Source organism: Esox lucius, chromosome 8, assembly GCF_011004845.1.
Source record: "Esox lucius isolate fEsoLuc1 chromosome 8, fEsoLuc1.pri, whole genome shotgun sequence".
Taxonomy (NCBI): domain Eukaryota; kingdom Metazoa; phylum Chordata; class Actinopteri; order Esociformes; family Esocidae; genus Esox; species Esox lucius.
The window spans coordinates 37,315,517-37,330,742 of NC_047576.1; the positions used below are offsets into that span (position 1 = coordinate 37,315,517).

Consider the following 15,226-nt stretch of genomic DNA (forward strand, 5'->3'; position numbering starts at 1 on the left):
TTGCCATTGGCTTTTGAGTAGCCTCTTTGATCAGTCTCCTTGCTCTGTCATCCAGTTTGGAGGGACAGCCTGATCTAAGCAGGGTCTGAGTGGAGCCATATAACTTCTTAATTGTGTTAACGGTGCTCCAAGGAATAGACAAAGCCTTTGATATCTTATTACATCCATCCCCTGACCCCTTTCCACAACTTCATCTAGTAGATATTTTGAAAGTACCTTTCTGCCCTTGCTGGATTCTTTGGTTTGAATTGCACTACTAAGCAACGGGTTGTGACCTTAAAGCTCTATTTTGGTCTCGTCACTCCAAATTACAGTGTACCAGAAGCTGTGAGGTGTGTCAAGGTGTTTTCTATCATATTGTAACCATGATTTTTAAGGGCATTGGCGCAGTAAAGGCTTCTTTCTGGCAACTCGTCCGTGCAGCTCATTTTTGTTAAAGTATTGTTGTATTGTGCTCCTTGAAACAACCACCCCGTCTTTTTCCAGAGAAGTCTGTATTTCTCCTAAGGTTACCTGCAGGTTTTTCTTTGTATCCCGAACAGTTTTTCTGGCAGTTTTTACAGATATCTTTTGTCTAGCTAGCTGACCTTGGCTTGGTATCAAGAGATCCCTGAATTTTCCACTTCTTAATAGGTGATTGAACTGTACTGACTGGTATTTTCAAGTCTTTGGATATATCCTTTTCCATCTTTATAAAGTTCCATTACCTTGTTACGCAGGTCTTTTCACAGTTCTTTTCTGCTCCCCATGGCACAGTATCTAGCCTGCTCAGTGCATCCACGTGCGAGCTTACAAACTCATTTACTGTTTATACACAGACACTAATTGCAATTTAAAAAGTGTGTATGTCACCATGTGTCTGTAACAAGGCCAAACATTCAAGGGTATTTAAACTTTTGATCAGGGCCATTTGGGTTATTTCTTTTATCATTATGATTTAAAAAGGAGCCAAACAACTATGTGATGAGAAATGGTTTAATGTGATCACTATCCTTAAATAAAATACAAACCTGATTCCAAAAAAGTTGGGACACTGTACAAATTGTGAGTAAAAAAGGAATGGAATAATTTACAAATCTCAAACTTATATTTAATTCACAATAGAATGCAGATAACATATCGAATGTTGAAAGTGAGACATTTTGTAATGTCATGCCAAATATTGGCTCATTTTGGATTTCATGAGAGCTACACATTCCAAAAAAGTTGGGACAGGAAGCAATAAGAGGCCGGAAAAGTTAAATGTACAGATAAGGAACAGCTGGAGGACCAATTTGCTACTTATTATGTCAATTGGTCACATGATTGGGTATAAAAAGAGCCTCTCAGAGTGGCAGTGTCTCTCAGAAGTCAAGATGAGCAGAGGTTCACCAATTCCCCCAATGCTGCGGCGAAAAATAGTGGAGCAATATCAGGAGTTTCTCAGAGAAAAATTGCAAAGAGTTTGAAGTCATCATCATCTACAGTGCATAATATCATCCATAGATTCAGAGAATCTGGAACAATCTCTGTGCGTAAGGGTCAAGGCCAACAATACTGGATGTCCGTGATCTTCGGGCCCTCAGACGGCACTGCATCACATAAAGGAATGATACTGTAATGGAAATCACAACATGGGCTCAGGAATACTTCCAGAAAACATTGTCAGTGAACACAATCCACCGTGCTATTCGCCGTTGCCGGCTAAAACTCTTTAGGTCAAAAAAGAAGCCGTATCTAAACAGGATCCAGAAGCGCAGGTGTTTTCTCTGGGCCAAGGATCATTTAAAATGGACTGTGGCAAAGTGGACAAGTGTTCTGTGGTCAGACTAATCAAAATTTGAAGTTTGGAAAACTGGGACGCCATGTCATCCGGACCAAAGAGGACAAGGACAACCCAAGTTGTTATCAGCGCTCAGTTCAGAAGCCTGCATCTCTGATGGTATGGGGTTGCATGAGTGCGTGTGGCATGGGCAGCCTACACATCTGGAAAGGCACCATCAATGCTGACAGTTCCAAGTTCTAGAACAACATATGCTCCCATCCAGATGTCGTCTCTTTCAGGGAAGACTTTGCATTTTCCAACATGACAATGCCAGACCACATACTGCATCAATTACAATGTCATGGCTGCATAGAAGAAGGTTCCTGGTACTGAAATGGCCAGCCTGCAGTCCAGATCTTTCACCCATAGAAAACATTTGGCGCATCATAAAGAGGAAGGTGCGACATAGAAGACCTAAGACAGTTGAGCAACTAGAAGCCTGTATTAGACAAGAATGGGACAGCATTCCTATTCATAAAACTGAGCAACTTGTCTCCTCAGTCCCCAGATGTTTGCAGTCTGTTATAATAAGAGGGGATGCCACACAGTGGTAAACATGGCCTTGTCCTAACTTTTTTGAGATGTGTTGATGGCATGAAATTTAAAATCAACGTATTTTTCCCTTAAAGTGATAAATTTTCTCAGTTTAAACATTTGATATGTCATCTATGTTGAATTCTGAATAAAATATTGAAATTCGAAACTTCCACATCATTGCATTCTGTTTTTATTCACAATTGTAAAGTGTCCCAACTTTTTTGGAATCGGATTTGTAGTTTTTTTGCTTGATCAGTCATATTTTCAAAATCAATGGCAACATTTCTGCCAGTGTATGCAAACTTATGAGCATAACTGTATAAATCAGTTCTGATCTGGCCTTTGAGAGTTATGTTTTAACCCTTCCTGGCAACGATGTTACAATGAACCTCTGTGTGTGCTTGAGATTGTAGCTTTAATGTTTTCTGTGTAATTGCAGCTCCAAGGTTGAGATGGGGAAGTGGATAGAGGATCTCAACATGGCAATCGAGATGGCCAAGAAATGTCAGGAGAAATCTGACATCTTTATGGACCAAGGCCTGTGTGATCGCTCTAACAGTAAGACATAGCATTTCTTCTCTCTATAATATGCTTTTATAATACAGATGTACAGTGCTTATGCATCTACCTCAATCTAGCCTATGTAAACCAAATTCCCAAACACAACAAATGTTTAATTGTTCAACATTAATTTAGGTAGGGAGTCATTTTAGTCCATTGCCCCCCTCCAACCTAAAAGAAAGTTGCCACATTCCTGAGCAGTACAATAACATAAAGATGTAGAGTGTTTTTTTACTTTATTCTTGCAATTTGATGATTTAGTACTTAATGTGGATTTTCCCAAATTTGTGGACACTTAGGGAACTTTGAACAGGCTTGGCAACTCCAGTTTCTATCCTTCAGCAGCAGAGTTGGGTAATTCAGAAGCTTATTCACTAGGGTTTTGTGATCCAATAGAGAGTAATGATTTACTAGGTCATACCTCACTTTTGATACAGGATATTTTGATTAGTGTTGCCTGTAACAAAACAAAGGGCATCACAATAGAGAGCATGCAAAGGTTTCATAATAATGGCAGCTGCACTTAAATAAATTGTATCACCCTGGTGAAGTAGGAAGACAGTACAGTCAACCTGCCTCATGCTACTTAGAGAGGCTAGAAATGTTTCTGTAATAGAAACTCTCCATTTTAGGCCCAGTTCAAACTACACATTTAATTGACAATAAAAAGATTTAGCAAGATTGGCACCATCAGTTAAAAATAACCCACCGTTCAACATTTTGGGGTTATTTATATGGAGGACCCAAGTGTCAAAATGAAATAACTAAATATATAAAACATTTAATAATTAAATTAATTAATTTATCATTTTAAGTGGCACATTATTATGAAATAATTTTAAAAAGTATGTATTTCATAATAATACATTGTACTTCCCAATCTTTGTATATATATAAATATATGTATTCCATTATACCATGGCCTTTTTCATAATATTGTGATTTATTTAATAATTTCCTGGTATATTTCATCATTGAGTGTTATATTTAATTGCGTATGTCATGATCCCAAGGGACATGTCAATCAATAAAAGTGGGTGGTCTTTAGCTGCTGATAGGTTCATCCAGAGACACTAGCTTCAACAACAGTTACTCGCTTTTGGGAATTCTAACAGGTTTTTGAAAAACTGTAACCCTATCTTTTCTACATTTTCCACTTCATGAAACATGGATCCTGCACACTGCTCTCGAAGTGATGTACGACATAAGGTTCTACCCTAGGGTGAAATGCCGTGTTTTTAGGGAGTCCCCAGCCACAGTAGTTAGCTATGTAGATAGCTTTTAGTGTAACATATTCATTCATATTCCAGCAGAGGTAAGCAGCATCCCCGTTCCCTTTTGTTTAGTATCACGTTTTGTCCAGCTTTCTCAATTACATTAGCTACAGGTTCCAACGCTAACTTTTTTTCGGGCCAGTTGGTCTGGTATTTATAATGGCCTTAACTGAATAAAAAAAAAAATCTAATAATAGTATTTTACAGATTATCTATGTACAGAGTATGTAAATGTAACTTCAGAATATTGATTAATGCTACAGATTTGTATGTGATATGAGACATGAGAGCTGATACAAGCGATTGCTGTTTACACCAATATGAAGCAAAGCCTGACTAAGGCTAAGGTTCCCGCTGAAGAAAAACAGCCCCAAAGCATGATGCTGCCATCACAATGCTGTATAATGTTGGTGTTTTAACTAATAATGATAACCAGCAGACTTAAAGTTGACTTTGCAACTCGTTTGGCATGATCATAGTTTTTCAGAAATATGACGTGTTGCTTCTCTGGTGCTAACAGTAATGGTATACACAAAGCAATTTTAGCTAGCTAGCTGCAGTACACTAATATTAGTGAGTAACCTCAAGTTAATTAACCGGCTGTCTAGTTAGTTTTGAGTTGGGCACTGGATATACCAAGGCAACATTAGCTTTTCTTCACACACAGAATTATCTAACCAAGAATACAGTACTTCAACAATATTAAATGTTAAACACCCTTTTACACAACCTGTTCTTTATTTGACATGTTAAGCAAAATATAAGTGTTAGCTCTAAGCACACCTATTGCTGTCATTATAACAGTTTCCATTTTGGTCATAAGGCACTTTATCTGGCCATCGAGATGATACAATTTTCCAGCACAGACTGCTGTGAAAATTGTAGGTTAAGGAATGATAACTAGGCTTTTCCCATTTTTGTTGTTTTCATCTCACCTTTCAAAAGTTTTAACACTAACTTGAACACAATATGTTCAGGTTCACCTACTGGTGTCCTAGTAACAGATTGCATTTTTGTCTTTAGATGCTTTATGACCAGCTACATGCTGACATTGAAAACAGGAACCCTTTTCCAGGGCTTGCACAACAGTTGGGTGGCAACTGTGAAAGGGAGCCTCTTACCCATGGAAACAATCTCACATCACCCAAAGGCATGTCTAGATCATATCTTGTTTTTGATAATGCTTGCATTCAGTTACAAACAATGAACCTAATAGTCAAATTACCAAACACATTACGCCACCCAACAGAACCACTCTCCCTGCAGGTGTTCTAAAGCATATAAGCACCACATCATCTTGATAATGTATCATTTGCAGATGTTTTGAACCACATGTCTTCAATATACGAAGTGGTTGGTTCGCTGAGTTTTTTTATTTCTTCTTTCTCAGCATGCTGTTTCATGGTTCGTCAACTATTTATCAAATCAATCTCAATTTAATGGGCTTGCATCTGATTCATTGTTTGTTAGAAATGGTGTACCCCAGGGCTCTGTACTGGGTCCACAATTGTTCACTATTTATATAAATGATCTAGATTTTTTTTTACAAAAGGCTGAACTCCACTTTTATTTATTTTGGAACAAGGCTTGTTTCTCTTTTAAAGGCAGAATTTTTTTTTATTTTACTTACTTTGCCAACAGTCAGAACACATTTTTTACTCTGTTCCATCAGATTGCAGATTGTATTTCAGCTTGCTCATAGAACACTAAAAACCTACAAGCAGACTAGACTTTGATTATTAAGTTTTGACATGTATTTAATAAAGTGAAACAAATAAATACTTTGCTGATGCTAATATCGTCATGTCTAAGGATGAACCTAAAAAAAAGGCAAGCTGACCTGCAAAGAGATGTAAGCTGTAATACCAGTAGGGAAATGGACATTGTTACATCTGGCCATTAGTGCAGCTCTAGATCTGCTTGAATACCTTAATGCAGTGGTTTTCAAATCTCTTCTGGTAGGGATATAACGGTACACATATCCATACCGTTTGGTACAGGACGTTAAGTTTTCGGGTATGCGCTGTAATCCGGATGAATACAGTCAAATTTTAACTATGCACGTTACTTTTTTGTGTTCGGAACTAAAATTCAAAACTCCCCCCAGAGATGGAGCTAGGAGCTGTAACTTAGCAACTGAAGTTGCCTAGGGCTGAATCTCAAATCACATATTACGTACTAAGGGTTTAATGGTACGCAAAAGTCACAGTTCAGTACTTACTGGAAATCTTAAGTTACGGTTCAGTATGATTTTGGTACAGAATAAAAAGACATGCAAAACCTAACATTTCTTTTAATTTATTAGGAAGTTATAAACTTTTGCCCATTGCCACTGTAGTTAAAGGGTTAAAGGATTTTTTCAGGGGAAAAAATTACAGCGTTTTACAATTACTCACTAGTCAGAAAGCGGTTCTACACCAATGCCCAATAGAGAATAAAGTTCGGAATAATAACTTGAAAAATATAATTACTTTTTCCAAAAAGAAAAGCGCTACCTCAAAGTTCAACGTTATTGTTAGCCTTGATAACATCATCTTAGGGTTCCTGGTTGCTAGTTATAGAGAGCTAGTCTGTCTTCTTTCGCTTCTTTTCAGTTTATTCATTTATACATTTTCCCAAACAGGAGACCTGAAGGATGTGGGAGGGTCCTCAAGCTTTGGCTTGCTGCTTGAGTTTGCCGTATTTATTTACGAGGCTGCATTACATATTCTAGGCTACTTAAGTTACGGCTCCTAGATCCCTCTCTGGGGGGATACTCTGAGTTTAGAATGTTAGTTTTGCACACAAAAATGTAACGTGTGTGTGTGGTTAAAAATAGACTCTATTCATTCGGAACATAACGTGTACCGAACCAAACGTCCTGTACCATATGCTACGGATATGTGTACCGTTACACCGTTATCTCCTGGGGAGCCCCATTCCATTTATTAGATGTGTTCCAGAGCTAGGGCACCTCTATCAACTTGTCAACAAATTGGCTGCTTGATTCAGCTGAGCAATTGAGAAAATCTAGAAAATGTAGAATTTTTTTAGACAGATGGGTATTCCCAGGTAAGATTTGACTTAATGCAAAATTCCTTTCATACAATTATGATGGGTGGAAAGTAGAATGTTGCATCTTGAGTAATCTTGAAATAGCTGAGTTGGTAGTGATAACTCTTTCAAGTGAACTGATACGATACAGTATATGGTACAATGATATACAGTTCTGACCTTGAATGCAAATCCTAACAATACATTTGGAATTTTTTCATTTGAACAGGGAAAGGATCAAATTATAAGCTGAATCCTTGAATGTGTTGAAACATTAAAATTCTAATGTCAAAAATATATTATGGTTTAAAGTCTTATGGCCCCCCTACGGAGCCCCACCTTGGCCACCACAGTCAAAATGGACACACCCCTATTGTCTACTGATACAAATCGCTGCATACAGTTACAAATCGCTGTCTACGGATACAAATTGCTGTTTATGAATGCCAACCACTGTCTGCAGATACAAAGCTGTTTATACAGGTTGCAAATCTACTGTTGCGAAATTTTAGCACCAAATGTCAGGTTACTACAAATGATCAATGGGAATTTACGGGACGTGCAGACATTTAGCTATACTTCAGAAGAATTCCATGCAGTCAGCATGCAGGACGTGGTTGCTTTGCACATCTGTTTGATTCTGGTAAGAGCTTTAGGTAAAGTTGCTTTATAAGTGAACATCATTACAGTTGTATTATATGTGTTAGCTGTCTAGATGTTTTTGTATGTAAACCAAATTAGCATAGGGAGACGTTGTATGGACTTGTGTGACAGCAAAAGGTTAGATAGTGTCCGAATGTAGCTACTTGTGTGGGTTGAGTTAACAATTGTTTCTGCTAAATAACAGTAGAGTAACCTCATATTTTCTAAGTTAATCTCATACCTCACCGTTAGTCATAACAAATGCTGCTAGTAACATATATCTTGTTAGTTAATCAAGGCAAACATAGCTACCAATAAATAATGTGTTTATTACATTTTGTAACAGTAGTTACATCAGATACTGATATAGATTAGATTTAACTTTTATTGTCATTGAACAAGTACAGTACAATGAAATGCAGTTAGGGTCTAACCAGAAGTGCAAATAGCAGAGGGCAGAAAATATATTAAGTATATTTATATTACAAGTGGAATGTATAGATGTGCAGTGAAGGCAAATGGAGTACAAATGGCAATACTAAATGTGCTATTAAGACAAATAGAGGAGGGCAGAAAAAGTATTAAGTATAGTGTATTGTACAAGTGGGATACATATTTGTGCGGGTACAAATGGCAATTCTATGGTGTTTTAAATGTGCATTTGAGGCAAATGGAAGGAGTAAGGTAGCATGTGCAACTGGGATGCAGAGATTAGCAGCAATGAGGTCCCCGAGGTAGATGTATGTAACAACTGAAGAATGTAAGTACTATGGAAATTCTGAATGTGCAATGAATGCAAATTGATTGTGCAAGATGCATGTGCAACTGAAATGCAGGGATAGCAGCAGTGAGATTATCGAGGTAGACACGTACTTGTAACAACTGACAATTTCCTTATCAGACACTGCAAGGCAGTGACATAGTCCAGTAGTTTTAATTGTTCTGCCACAGTCTGACAATGGTGCTGATGTTATATTCTAAGGAAAAATCATGACCCGAAAATGAGTGTGTATACAGGTCATTCATGTGATTGTCATATATAAACAAACTGAATTAGAACATAACATTTTTTACTGGTTGCAAATAGAGACAGAAAGAAAAGTATTACAACATCTCACAAAATAACTGACATTTCATCAATACATGTTAATCTGGTCTAAACCAGTTATGTTTATTCCTGTGATCAGTTTCGCTCTCCACCCAAGGTTCACCCAAAGGCCACCTGCATTTTACAAATACTTCTTGAGTTCAATTATCCACCCTTGTCTTGTCCCTCTCTTAATTACGACAGCAAGAACATATCTTGCAAACTTCCTACTTGGCTAAATACAGGTTTCTAGCCCAATACTTAACCAGTTATTCTTTACTCCCCTATACATCTGTAAAAGGCACTAACACATTAGTTCAAAACATTTCTATAACACAGGTTCTCCATCTTCTGCTCCTCCTGTTTGTCGCGCAGCCTCCGACGTCACACAATTGTAGACCAAGCTGCTAACAGACCGCTTACTTCCAACAACCCAAAATTCTGCAGCCCTTAACGCTGCTCCTGTCAAATGTCGTCCTTGATGGCCTAACTTTTCATTGTTGTGTCTGATAAGCATAGTGATGACCACAACAGTGGTTTTTATGCTTTTCCTCATTAAATTTGATTTGGTTCAGGTAATCACCTAATCAGTACCTCATTACATAAAATGAGGTGTGCCTGTTTTGGAATTTAATAAACACTGGAATGGAACAGCTACCATACATATAGAGAGGCTGCTTTAAAAATAATAGGCTCTGTGCACCAGCGTAGTGACGAACTTCCGCTTTTGTCTAGAAGTCGGTATTGCAGTTTCCGGTTTACTTCCTGTCCTCATCCGCATTAGTAAACACCTAAACTCACAAGATGAGTGATGCTGTTGTACGGGGAAAAAAATAAATATAATGTACGTGACTCGTTTAAGTTTCAAAGTACAAGTGGGGCATCATTTTAATCAGGAGAATGTCCTCTTTTTAATAAAATATGGCTTGCGCCATTCAATGACTTCAAACGCTCTTTTAATGACTTCAATTTTTAATATGCTTCCACGTAACGCAGGTTTAAGCTCCTTTAATACCATATAAGACCAGATGTTTACTTCTTATGCCAGTTGTTATTTTTCAGTTTCGTTGTGAAATGAGGTTACAGTAGTAAAATAAAAGAGGAGACCTGTTTTGGTGCTTTTTTGAGGCTATGGAATTTTAAGGTTCGTTTCAATTCACTTACTATGGGGACGCGCTAGCGTTCCAGCTCAGCCAGCGCTCTTTTGCCGTTTTTGAGGCTAGGGTGAATTTTTATGCGTTCCGTTGTCCTGCCTAATACTACACTAAAAAGAAACACGTCGCTAACTAGCTTAGTTGATAGCTGGCGGGCACACCACAGTAAACTACTTACCCTCGTAGTTGGTCTTGGAGACATCTACTAAAAACTGCAATTTTCGGCCAAACAGGTGATTGCCTTAAGTAAACCAGAAACTGATATGCCGACATCTGGCTAAAGCGGAAGTTCTTCCATACGCTTGTGCACAGAGCCTATTAGGAGTGGTCTCTTAATTTTTTCCAGTGCTTGTGATGGAAATTCCAATGTATCGACACTCGGAGTAAGGGACACAGAGCCAAAGTTCTCTTTGTACATTATAACCGTTTTATTAATTATTATGCACAGAGACTATTATGAGAGACGCGTCAACCGCTTACCAACACATAATCGTCTGAGGAGTCTCTAACTCCAGACATGAACAATCCGTATTTATTACATAGAAAAGGGGTGTGGTAAGATGCTGCCATCGGTCTTGTCACAAGAGTTTACCCAAAGGGCTGGCTGTCCCCCCACCTTATCCTTCTCAACTCCTGGGGAGACACAATGTCTGGATAGTCAACAGAGACACTAAAGGGTTATACAGATTTACAAGTACCCCTCTAATCCACCCGTACCGGTCAAGGATGTCTCCTATTCAAACACCAGACCCCTCTCGGTATCTGTAACTAGTAACTCATTCATACATGTATAGGACGATAAAGAATACATCCTTCTTCTAGGCAGGAGGACATGGCCCAAATACCTAATAATCCTCTGATATTATACAGACGTGTGTCACAATGAAAGTACAGATTTACATATCAGCCAATAGAAAGACAGACATTTCTCAAATGCACCTTAGTTCAATATTTCCATAACATGCTATATATATATACATATTTGTATACACTCACCTAAAGGATTATTAGGAACACCTGTTCAATTTCTTCTTAATGCAATTATCTAATCAACCAATCACATGGCAGTTGCTTCAATGCATTTAGGGGTGTGGTCCTGGTCAAGACAATCTCCTGAACTCCAAACTGAATGTCAGAATGGGAAAGAAAAGGTGATTTAAGCAATTTTGAGCGTGGCATGGTTGTTGGTGCCAGACGGGCCGGTCTGAGTATTTCACAATCTGCTCAGTTACTGGGATTTCCACGCACAACCATTTCTAGGGTTTACAAAGAATGGTGTGAAAAGGGAAAAACATCCAGTATGCGTCAGTCCTGTGGGAGGAAATGCCTTGTTGATGCTAGAGGTCAGAGGAGAATGGTCCGACTGATTCAAACTGATAGAAGAGCAACTTTGACTGAAATAACCACTTGTTACAACCGAGGTATGCAGCAAAGCATTTATGAAGCCACAACACGCAAAAACCTTGAGGCGGATGGGCTACAACAGCAGAGGACCCCACTGGGTACCACTCATATCCACTACAAATAGGAAAAGAGGCTACAATTTGCACGAGCTCACCAAAATTGGACAGTTGAAGACTGGAAGAATGTTGCCTGGTCTGATGAGTCTCGATTTCTGTTGAGACATTCAGATGGTAGAGTCAGAATTTGGGGATAACAGAATGAGAACATGGATCCATCATGCCTTGTTACCACTGTGCAGGCTGGTGGTGGTGGTGTAATGGTGTGGGGGATGTTTTCTTGGCACACTTTAGGCCCCTTAGTGCCAATTGCGTATCGTTTAAATGCCACGGCCTACCTGAGCATTGATTCTGACCATGTCCATCCCTTTATGACCACCATGTACCCATCCTCTGATGGCTACTTCCAGCAGGATAATGCACCATGTCACAAAGTTCAAATCATTTCAAATTGGTTTCTTGAACATGACAAAGTTCATTGTACTGGAATGGCCCCCACAGTCACCAGATCTCAACCCAATAGAAGCATCTTTGGGATGTGGTGGAACGGGAGCTTCGTGCCCTGGATGTGCATCACACAAATCTCCATCAACTGCAAGATGCTATCCTATCAATATGGGCCAACATTTCTAAAGAATGCTTTCAGCACCTTGTTGAATCAATGCCACGTAGAATTAAGGCAGTTCTGAAGGCGAAAGGGGGTCAAACACAGTATTAGTATGGTGTTCCTAATAATCCTTTAGGTGAGTGTATTAGGGTTGGGACAAAATATAGATACAGGAATATATCGTATTTTATCCTTTTGCAATACATTATCGATACACTGTTGCCAAATATAAATGTTTTAATACATTTGCAGGCATTCTAAACGGACTCCTATGCCAATTTGACTTACCAGTCACTATTTCATTAATCCTAAGGGTGACGTTTATAAAAAGAAATCGGGTAAAATCAGAGTGGCACAGTCATCTTTTAAGTCAAAAGTCTGGGCCCACTTCGGCTTTTACAACACTGGGAACAGATTAAGACAAAGCAATCTGCAAGCACTGTCTCATAAAATTAAAGTACACACGTAACACAATGAACATGCACAGCCTCCTTGATCATCATCATCCTGATCTCGTCGTGGAGAAAACAGCAACTAGAAATCAGGAGCCTACAATAACAACATTTTTGAAGCAAAATGTCCTTTTACATCCCAGAAGGCTACCAGTATTACTGAATCTGTCGCTGTGTTTATTTGCAAGGACCTTCGCCCATACAGTCTGGTGGGAAAAAAAAGGTTTTTGACAAATGCTTCGATCTAACCAAGATATGTTGTACCTAGTTGAACATATTTCATGTTTCTTAATTGGGCTTGTGTATTGTTTTAACCGTGTGGCATATGAAAACAGAGACCTTTTTAATTAAATTATATCTGAAACATCTACTTTCTAGTCCTGCTGCCTAATGTACATCTAAACTACTAGCTACTACTAACTGCGATTGTTTCCCTTCCCCAAATTAGTTTAGTGGCTAGAGGTGCATTCAATTCACTTTTGTTTGCAAACAACGGCAAACACATTTCCATAAGCTTTGTATTCGCCGATTGCTTGTTTCTCTTGGAATTTCAGGCAACACTGGGTTGGAGTGCAGATTAGTCTAGCATTTGTTGTCCACTCATGCACAATACTGTCTTCATTAGCATGTTCATAGCACTTAATCTATTATAACAAGAGATTTTGGCCAAATGTATTCAACGACAGGAAAACTGAGAGCATGCAACTATAATAAGCTTTGTAACCTGCAAGTTGAAGATTGACAATGTGATTCACTTACTGCTTCAGGTGTGGCCATTCAATGATGGTCAAAACACGTATCTACCCATTCGCTATTCAAAAACCATTTAACTCCATTTGAGCTTGATTTTGGTAAAATAATAATTTTTTAATGATAGATGCCAGTATCAGCCCATATATAAAGACACAATAACAACTTTGAATGTGCTGTGTTCAATTATTTCAAAAATACAGTTTTCTTTCATTTCCTGGATTTTGGAGAAACAAGTTTTCTGCCCAACAGCGATGATATACAGAACCTCGCATCACAGCGTGCCCTGAAACCGACAGCCGTTGCTCGACTGCTTGCGGAAGTTCGGCGAATTTCCGTTTTCTTCCACAGAAGCACCATAGCTGCCGATGCACTGAAGAGAAACCAGAGGATGCTGGACCTTCCACAACATAAGCTTATAACGGAGCCTATGAGATGCTCTCTCGGTTTCTCGAGCAGCAGCCTGTCATCTGTGCTGCCTTCTTATCTCCTGAGGTAAGTTGTTTATTTTGCATTGTTACTGATAGTGTAGAAAGAAATCTGTATGTATCTGATTTGTTTGTATATCATATAGATTGTGTACAAATAATGAGATTTCTATAGATCTAGTTAATATATTAATTCATGATTTTTTATTGAAGTGCTACGCTGCTCTGTTCTTGCATTTAACCTAAGGTAAGTAGCATTTTAGTAATGACTAGGTTGTGAATTATATAACAAAATACATTTATTTTATATAGTTTTATTAATTCAGCATAACACTAATTAAAAATCATCAATTCATATTTTAGGATATGTCATTCACAAAATATACATTGTTTTCAATGAAAGTTCCATTCTGCCCTCTTCTTTCATTAAAGGTGAGAAATTGTCACTGACTGCACATTAACTGAGACCGACGTCTCAAATATTGATGAGGTTGTGCAAGCCCTCAAGCCAATGCTGGTGGCAACAAACATTTGCGAGGAGAAGAGCCCAACAATATCGTTCATTGCTCCACTTCATGCTCATCTTTTGAGTGACACAATCAGCACCATTGAGGATTCCCCTCTTGTCAGAGAGATAAAAGGCACCATCCATCAAGACCTATCAAAGAGATATTACTCTACAGAGGAGAACTACCTGCACATCACATTTGCCTTTGACCCCAGGTTTAAATCTCTGCTCTTCCTATTGCCACAAGATATACAGGAGACGTATGCCAAAGTGGTGTCAAATGCTGCTGCTCTGAAGGTAATTACATCCTACGAACAGTATTAGATCATCTCAATTCTTAGTTTCAGTTTTGTGTTGATGTGAAATTTAGTAGTCGATACCAATACCAGTGAAGTTCCACAATTCAATTTGATACCACAGTAAAAAACACAAATAAATCCCATGTACTTCAACATACATTCCTTTTAATAGAAACATTTGAACATTACAAAAAACAACAACAGTGGCATGTAGCCTCTGGATGATACTGTGAAAGGAAAATTGAGATCAGCCTGAATAACTTAAAAAACAGCAGAGGCTACACACACACACCTCTACTCAGAGTACAAACAGTAGTTAAAATTTACTGACATGGTGACAGACCATTAGTCTGGAAATATTTATTTAAAACGTTATATTTTGATTACAGATGACAGACTGAATGGTAAGAATGGTAGCGTACTACTACGAGTTATGGTTACATTACGTTTGCCTTAACATGGTAGGCTTTAGCGTTTAGCCATTACAAATGTCGTATGGAACATAGTTGGATAGGCTACACAGCAATGCCAGCTGTCTCAAACAAAAATAATGGTAAAGTGTATTTCAGGATAAGAATATAACAACGATTACACTTTGGATACGTTGTTAATGTAACATGAATTGAAACT

General features: G+C 38.3%; 1 protein-coding gene across 12 annotated transcripts in view; it reads left to right on the forward strand.

Moving 5' to 3' along the window:
• farp2 (FERM, RhoGEF and pleckstrin domain protein 2) overlaps positions 1 to 15,226 on the forward strand; it is a 178,736-nt gene that overhangs the window by 140,078 nt on the left and 23,432 nt on the right. For 7 of the 12 annotated variants that reach the window (XM_020044319.2, XM_013132847.3, XM_013132850.3 and 4 more), the window contains one exon: positions 2,781 to 2,899. The exons of 4 other annotated variants lie outside the window; for them this stretch is intronic. In XM_020044319.2, the coding sequence (XP_019899878.1) occupies positions 2,781 to 2,899 (119 nt within the window). Of the gene's footprint in view, positions 1 to 2,780; positions 2,900 to 5,199; positions 5,419 to 15,226 lie in introns of those variants that run through there. One more of the 12 variants, XM_034293803.1, reaches the window with a different exon arrangement.